This window comes from Sinocyclocheilus grahami, unplaced genomic scaffold, assembly GCF_001515645.1.
Source record: "Sinocyclocheilus grahami isolate Dianchi unplaced genomic scaffold, SAMN03320097.WGS_v1.1 scaffold586.1, whole genome shotgun sequence".
Taxonomy (NCBI): Eukaryota; Metazoa; Chordata; class Actinopteri; order Cypriniformes; family Cyprinidae; genus Sinocyclocheilus; species Sinocyclocheilus grahami.
The window spans coordinates 182604-190830 of record NW_015505765.1 but is presented as its reverse complement, the minus strand read 5'-3'; the positions used below and the strand labels follow the sequence as shown (position 1 = coordinate 190830).

The 8227-nt window shown below is 36.6% G+C and overlaps 1 protein-coding gene across 3 annotated transcripts; it reads right to left on the bottom strand.

Moving 5' to 3' along the window:
- Positions 1-342: 342 nt before the first annotated feature.
- Positions 343-7896, bottom strand: cyldl (cylindromatosis (turban tumor syndrome), like). Of its 3 annotated transcripts, none has more exons than XM_016240270.1 (15): positions 7817-7896; positions 6969-7557; positions 6554-6838; positions 5574-5655; positions 5292-5467; positions 5007-5160; positions 4667-4808; positions 4306-4410; positions 4055-4146; positions 3753-3819; positions 3173-3314; positions 2796-2904; positions 2553-2671; positions 2069-2294; positions 343-1250 (listed from the first exon to the last, which is right to left on the bottom strand). In XM_016240270.1, the coding sequence occupies exons 2-15, from the start codon at positions 7401-7403 to the stop codon at positions 1066-1068; spliced, it is 2319 nt and encodes a 772-aa protein (XP_016095756.1). In that variant the 5' UTR covers positions 7404-7557; positions 7817-7896; the 3' UTR covers positions 343-1065. The 3 variants fall into 3 exon arrangements, with proteins under 3 accessions (XP_016095756.1, XP_016095754.1, XP_016095755.1); XM_016240268.1 differs by having other exon boundaries at positions 6969-7621; positions 7817-7894; XM_016240269.1 differs by lacking the exon at positions 7817-7896 and having other exon boundaries at positions 6969-7772.
- Between the last annotated feature and the right edge of the window lie 331 nt (positions 7897-8227).

Here is an 8227-nt window from a genome sequence, read left to right as displayed (position 1 = left end):
AGAAAATAAATATTATAACTTAGTGTAAATGTTTACAGTGAAGCCTGTTGCTTAAGGCATCTAAAATATCTACATCCAAGTGTATTAGCTGTATCACAGCACAAATTATACCAAATCCCCTTTTTCTTATCCAGTCTTAAGGAAAGATTTCAGTAGAAGTGCTGTTGTGAGCCCTTTCCACCTCTTGCAGTCTAAACAACTACTGTTCCGTCATTTACAGTTTACGATGCTGTAACGAAAAACACAAACATGTAAAGTCTCATCCAGGTTTATCCCTGTTTGGTTAGGGGAGGAATGTAATGAGCTGAGAGCGAAAAAGGACATCGAGGAAGTAATTCCTGTCAAGACATATTTATTTTTGGGGTTTTTCACTAGAATGAAATCAAATACACTAAAACAAACAAATTCAAGGATCAGATAATTTGTGACACAGTAATTACATACAGTGTTGCTCACAATGTTATTCAGTAGTCAGAAAGCTTCATACAGAACCTCAAGAACCAATACAATCGAAAATTACAATTGGAATTCTGCAAGTCATCAACTTCATATGTTATAGAAACAAAATCTTTATCTTGTCAGTATTAAATGTAAGCAAGCATGTCTTGACTCCCTTATCTATTAACATGAATTAGGCATCAAGCTACAGTAGGTCAGCAATACGCATTTGAAAAGAAAATATAAAAACTCTTCCCATTTTGGTAATATTAGAAAATGATGATATATATTATTTCTTATACACATACTTTGACAATTTGTGTACTTTTATTCAAGTCTAAATCACTTAAAGGATATCAGCTGCGTCATCTTCATCCAGCATGTTTCAAAAAGTGTGTACCGCCCACCCATGCAATGCAATATGGGAATTCCATAGAGAAAGTAAATAATTCCAACAGAAAGTGTAAATATCTGACTGATAAATGCTCAAATATGGAGCAGAAGCATATAGTTTCACAATTTCCCATAAAAAGAACATATCATTATTAGAATCCATTACTAAACAGACCTATTCATAGATAATCAGATTGCACATTCTCATTTATTGACATGTACGTATTGATTTAATCATCGATATAGACACATGGTCTTGCTCTGATAAAGGTACATGTAACCATCGCAGAAGAGTCGCTTCGCCACACCTTCCATCTCTCGAGGCACTTGATTAGCCAGCTGAGCCAGAGGCATATGTAGGTACTGGCCAACCTCAGGACATGCACGTACTTCTGGGATATTATAGCCATCACTTTCACCTGCAAACAGGAAAGTGTATGATCTACATGTTCAAACCCACGGTTAAAGGGATAGTTCACCCAAAAATGAAAATTCTGTCATTAATTACTCACCCTCATGTCATTCCAAACCTGTAAGACCTTCGTTCATCTTCTGAACACAAATTATGATATTTTTGATGCATTCCGAGAGCTCTCTGACCTCCCATAGACAGCAAGGGTCCTTACATGATCAAGGCTCAGAAACGTAGCAAGGAGATCATTAAAATAATCCATGTGACTTCAGTGGTTCAACCGTCATTTTACGAAGCTACGAGAATACTTTTTGTATTCAATTTGTCTCCTCCACATCCCCTTATAGTGCCATTTTGTGGAGTATCACATACGTAAACAAAGTATGTATGGGGATACGTTGCTTATGTTCAGATCAAAGTGTAAACAGCGTATCTGCGTACAGTGCTGCTGACACAGAACAGCATACGTTGTTGCATAATTGTTGAATAAAGTCGTTATTTTTGTTTTCTTTGCACACAAAAAGTATTCTCGTAGCTTCGTAAAATGACGGTTGAACCACTGAAGTCACATGGATTATTTTAACGATCTCCTTGCTACGTTTCTGAGCCTTGATCGTGTAAGGACCCTTGCTGTCTATGGGGGGTCAGAGGGCTCTCAGAATGCATCAAAAACATCTTAATTTGTGTTCCGTGATTGGGTCGAACAAAGGTGAACCCAAAGGTCTTACAGGTTTGGAACGACATGAGGGTGAGTAATTAATGACAGAATTTTCATTTTTGGGTGAACTATCCCTTTAAACTAAAACCAAGCACACATTTACTTACCAACGCGGTCAGCCATACTATCAAAGAAGATCCAGTCAGTATCCTGAGGTCCATATTTGACAAAAGAGACATAGTGGCTGGTCTCTATACACAGTACAGCAAACAGCTCGAGTTTCTCCCGTGGAGGAGTGCGGCGATCAGACCCTGAAATCTGTGAGCAAGAGAAGCCCTGAGGAAGACGCAGGGTGCTGGGTTTGTGGCATCGACGCTGCTGGTGAGAGTGCACCTACACAAACAAATCAGTTCCAAGATAGATGAACATATTATGTTGCATTAAAATGTAGGAAATATTTAAATAAGTAAATGATTTGTGAAATATAAAGTACATGATTTAATCTACTCTATATAATCCCTTTTAATAATTAGTCTAATAATTTAACAATAATCAAGCCTGTGAAAATACCCTTAAGAAAGGACTGAATGTGTGCACTATAATTTATACAGAATATTCCAATAAATGCAGAATGCATATTTAACAACCTACCTGAGCGGAACATTTCAAACAGAAATATTTGAATCCTCTATCACTAAACACTGTGTCTCTGAAGCACTCGGCACACTCCTGATTTGCTAGCTGACCGCACAACACACACTGCTGAGGACCTAATGAGCAAGTAAATATATAACACACCTCAGGTCACTTAACAGAACACACAGAAAGAGTGAAACACATTACTAGGAAAATCCCAAGACATTCATATTTGTATAGATGTTTAGGACAAGTTACCATTCGCGAGAAGCCCTGTGATGTCCAGTTCTGTAGAAGGAATGATTTTTGGAAACATTTTGAAACTCTTCCCTGAGCGAGGCATAGTAAGAATCAGGCAGGCAGGCACCTGGTGGCATAAAGAAATAAAACTCAGTGTAACAGCTAGATAATACAATGACTTATACATCTAGATTGTGGATCCATTTCAATAAGATATTGAGAAAAACACATAGAGGATGTATATTCATTTAGGTCACACCAGAAATATTTAAGTAGAGAGTAACAGTACCATCTGCAGGTCAATTATGGAATGTCCAACCAAAATAATCCAAATAAAGAACTGAAAGCAGAATTTCAAACACTCAACACAAAACAAACAAAAGGAAGAATGATACCTCGGCTAGTTTGAGACTGTTGCTGTAAAATGAATGTTCCAGTAGCTGCTGAACTGTCGGCAGGACTAAATGGTGGTTATAATCCATAAAGATTTGGTAGTAGTAACAGCTTTGCACTTTTTGTATGCTTCCTGATTGGCTGCTAAAGGCAGATCAAGTAATAAACATATATTAATGCATAAACTCCAAAAAACTTCTATAAACTAGAAGGCATTCTAAGGCCAAGGTCAAGACATATTTAGCAGAAGCAATCTCTGAAAATTAGACGTAGGAATCAAGAAACAGATCTTTTTTCCTAAAAACTGTAACAGAATCATTTTCATGATGTGCAGTTTGCTTACAGTTTCTTGAATGTCAATCTTCCGACTTTGCAAAGAGATCATAATGCTAAAATTTTCGGACAGTGTTTCCAACGTGTAGTTTATATGTGTGTGTGTATGTGTTAAATAGTATAGTATTTAGGATCAATTATTTGGTACTTCCTCAAATTACTAGGAATAAACAATGAAATTGTGAAGGAACTAGAATAGCTAAATTCCTGTCCCTACTGACAAATGAAAACAATGAAAAAGTTCCCTACCAGAGTATGAGTGGCGGATCCAGAAAGAGAATCTCCTGCATGATGAGAGAGAGGAACTCCTCAGGATCTGCACACATCAGGAAAAACACTATGCTTAGTGCAATTCTATAAAACAGCCAAGAGATCTTTTAGAGATAATGAGATATAAATAATTTGTGGAAACAGCTGTGTAATATTTGGGATCTGCGTTTTGATGACTTGTAGAGAAATGTAAAGTTGGACATTTTTCATTAATATTCTGTTTGAAACTTGACAACGCTAACAAAGCTGAATATGGCTATGACATCAAGGAGATGGCGTACCCTTCTCATCTGTGGTGTAAGTGGGGCAGTGTTCCCGTTTCTGTAATTGTTTCCGAAGATTCATCACACTGTGCTCTGATACAAAACCTTGTCTGTAAATTAGGAGAGAGAATTAGGCTATTCCAGCTCTCCTATATGTGTATATGTACAATAAGTGTTATTGAAATTTCTGCTTAGCATGACTTTCAAATTTAAATTTTACAAGGTCAAAATTCTATCAATACAAAGCCAAATGAGGACCACAAGCTCACTTGCGGAGAGGGTTAACAATGCTCTTTAGCAGAATACTTTGAATGGTTTCATATTCTGTAGTCTTAAAAAGCAGAGAATCCAGAACTGAAGAACAGGAAAACACACTGGACAAAAAGAAAAAACAGAAATAAGATCATGTCATATTATTGAACTGTTGATAAATTAAACCAGAAATATTTAAATTGTGCTTATTTATTTGTTGACTCTACTTCTACATTCAACACTAATTATATTTAATGTATGTTAAAGAAAGAAAGCAATATATATATATATACTTATACAGTAAATATAATTTAATATACATTATAATACAACATACATTAAAACTCCAAGTAAATCATGTCTATGATGAGTTCTAACCTGAACAGGGCAGAGTCCATATAACAGGAGTTGCAGTGACCCTGAATGCCTTTCATCTTACCAATCAGTCGGTTTGACACATCTTCTGTTCTAATAGGTGGCACATTGTCCTGTTCCTCAGATACCATTGCCTCATCATTATCTGTCACAGAGAAGAAGATTGAGGCACACATGAAAGTTACACAAGTTCCACTACAGTAGGTGGCAACATAATATTGGTTGGTGTAATCTACCTGTCCATGGTAAAGTTTCACTTTCTTCTAATAAACACCTGACACACTTTAAATGTGTACAGTACAATGTAATTTCACAAAAACTTAACCATATCATTAGGTCTTACCAGAGTGTCCATTGAACAGCTTCTTCTTTACACCAGAAAAGCGATCATCAGGCCGACAAGAAGAGAGTTTCACAAATAAACCACAGTGAGGAGGACAGTTAAAGTACCGTTTTCCTTTATATGTTCCATCAGTCACGCCGGCACTGCTGTCCTCCTAAGAAAAAATACATATATTACAGTCTTAGTTTAACAAATGGTGAAACTGGCTTATATTTTTCTTTTATTTCAGAACTACAGGAATTTCTGAAAGATTACAAAAGTTGAACTGGTATATAGAGAACCTACCAGTTCCAGTCCAGCAGTCATCCCAGGGAAATTGGGTAAACATCCAATCCAGCGGACAATACCATAAAGTAGTGTTTTTCCCTGAAACTGCACTAGGGAGCCAACAGTGATTTCGTCAGAATCAGTAATACCCCCCATCCCTGGGCCCTGAGAAGTGTCCATTTTTTCAGTTCCATCTGGTCACAAGAATAACAAAGCAAAAAACGAAAAGTATGATTGTATTATGTGTTCTTCTGTTCTATAAATACACATAAAACCTGCGGCAACACATGCATATGTTACCTTTATTTAACAGCTCCTCTTTAATTACACAATCCAGTGGGAGCATTCTCTCTCCTCCTTGCTTCCCCTCTTCATCCTTATCCTGAGAAGAGGAACATTTTAGAAAAGTATTCTTACTTAATATACAGTAACATTGTACAATAGCTCTTCTTTGAGTTTTAGGTGAACACACTATTATACCTTAATCTGTATACTGTCTTGTTTTTCTTGTACATACATCTATGCAATATGTTTTGTATAAGATCTGTAATTTTCTTTTAATTTACATTTAGTCAACATCATTTAGAGTTATAAACAGGTTTCAAAGTGCAAGTTTTTGCAAACAATACTGTTATTGTCTCTGTGTAAATTACAAAAACGTAACTTTGTGAAAACGGTGACATCGCATGCGTATTACGTGTTTGCGTAGTGTTTCTTTACAAAGTAACATTACCAACTATTGGCCTGGCATGGATAAATACAGTGTTTAAGTCGTTTTTATGGATCCCTGTGAATGGGGATAATTTTGATGATGTTGTCATCTGTATGCAAAAAATACAAAGGAAAAACTTTTCTTTAGCAAAACTTTAGCAAATCATTATCTTATAAACGTACCCTAAGAGATAGAACATTATTCTGGGACTAATATTTATGTAAACATTCAGGTAAAGCTTTCTTTTTTGGACTTGTTTCTATCATGCTACCAATCCAGTTGTTTTTATCTTTAGATCTAAGGAACGTGTTTAAAGAGAATGTTACAACAACAACAAAAATGTCACCCAAAAATACAATTTCTGTCATTATTTATTCACTATGTCATGCCAAACCTGTACACAGTTATTTTTTTCTGTGGAACACAAAAGGTGAAATCCTTAACAATTTCACCCTCTTTGTTCAACTTAAAGAAACTTATACAGACTTAGAACCACATTGAGTAAATTCATTTTTGGGTGAAATATTCATTTTTACTCACTCTTAAGAAGTCAGAAGTCAGTACTCACAGTAGATATGAGAACCATTTTGCCATCTGGGTGGTCCTTTATATCCATAACCATGCCATGGTGAGCATTTTTGTCACCAAAAAAGGTTACTCTGTCTCCAGCTTTGAGAGGCTCAGTAGACGTCATGGACAGGGAAGACTGAGTTGGTAGTGTGGGTGCTGAAGGTTTATGATCCACTGGTTTGATTCTTGTAAAAGGGGCAAAAATGCCTGAGTTTTTAGGACATGTGAAGTATGTTTTGTGGTAGTAGGAACCATCATTTTGGCCTTTTCCTTTATCTTCCCCCTAAGAATAAAAATAATATAAGACTTATACAACCACATTACTCTTAGTGGGTCGTTTGTATTATTCTACCTCTGTTCTCTCTTCAACAATACTACAGACACAATCTCGCTCATGCAAGCAGGTTACTCACCTGCAGTTCCACCCCGAAGAAGACTCCTGTTATAGGATCCGAACTATAAGATGTGAGACTGCCAATGTATCGAATCACACCTTTGAGCCACTGCCCTTTATATTCCACATGAACCTGACCGCCTTCAGACAGATTTGAAGCCTTCTCTAAAGCCTCAGGATCTTTCAGGGTCAAGAGTCGGTCTTCATTGGACTCAAGAGCCATCAGTAAATCTGCTTCTCTGCGTGACAATGGCTGCAGAAGAACTTTATCAAGCCATATATCCGTTGATTTTCCCACACGAACTACAGGCAAAACGTCTGTGTCGTTTCTTTTTTGCCTTGCATTAAATCGTTCTTTATATATGAAGCATATTTCACCAGCCTTTATATACACATTTGGTGAAGGTGGATCTGCAGTTATGATGAAGTATATATTGTTGTCAGCTGAAGCCATTTGTTGAAAATGTTACTTGGAAAAGTGAAGTACGTCAGGCTTTCAGGTAGACACCAGTGTTTCCAGTGTGGGCATGGGCCTATAGCATTGGAGTTATGTTACTTGCTCACTTCCTCTGAGTAATGCATATTCTTCTTCTTTGTCGTTTAAATACCTTCAAGTTAAAACGTAAACAATTTAAAACAACTGGTAGATAGGAAGATCTGCGTAGACACCCTCTGTAAAACAGTCAAAAGTTAGTGATAGTAACTTTTGTTTGTTAATAGATTATTGATATATCGACCTGGAATACTATATGGCTAATAAAACGAAGTTTTTAAATAAGTTAACAACCACTCTCAATCGACTTCATAAAATTAATAATTCCCAATTAAACTGAGCAAACATTCGATCTAATTATGCTCATTACTTACCGATGTCAGTAGTACTTTCGCTTTCTGTAACCCAAAACGAAACTGTTAGAATGCAAAACTGTCAGCCTTCTTCCAAATACAGACACTTAAAACGGTTATTGGAATAAAGATAATGATGTGATTATCAGAAGTATATAATGTTGCTCTAAATGAAACTACTCTCCAGACATAACTACTGTCAGTCTGTAAGTTTCGAACAACCAGGCGTAGCTCAGCTCAAAACCAAAACTGTAGAAGCGTCTGTTGAGAGGCGTGTTGTGATTGGATGTTGCCTGTAAACGTAATCACAGGCGTCGTCGCGGTTTTATGACATCCGTGTTTTGGTGTGAAGATGGCTGATCGCGAAGCGCTAAAAAGAGAAATAGAGGAACTGCAAAGTAAGTGTGGCTACTTTATTCATATGGCGATCCT

Coding starts and splice junctions, on each gene's coding strand:
- cyldl (XM_016240270.1), bottom strand. CDS start 7,403: ATGGCTTCAGCTGACAACAATATATACTTCATCATAACTGCAGATCCA. Junction 4,147..4,305: donor ATTGTTAACCCTCTCCGCAA/GTGAGCTTGTGG, acceptor CCTAATTTACAG/ACAAGGTTTTGTATCAGAGC. Junction 3,820..4,054: donor TTACACCACAGATGAGAAGG/GTACGCCATCTC, acceptor TGATGTGTGCAG/ATCCTGAGGAGTTCCTCTCT.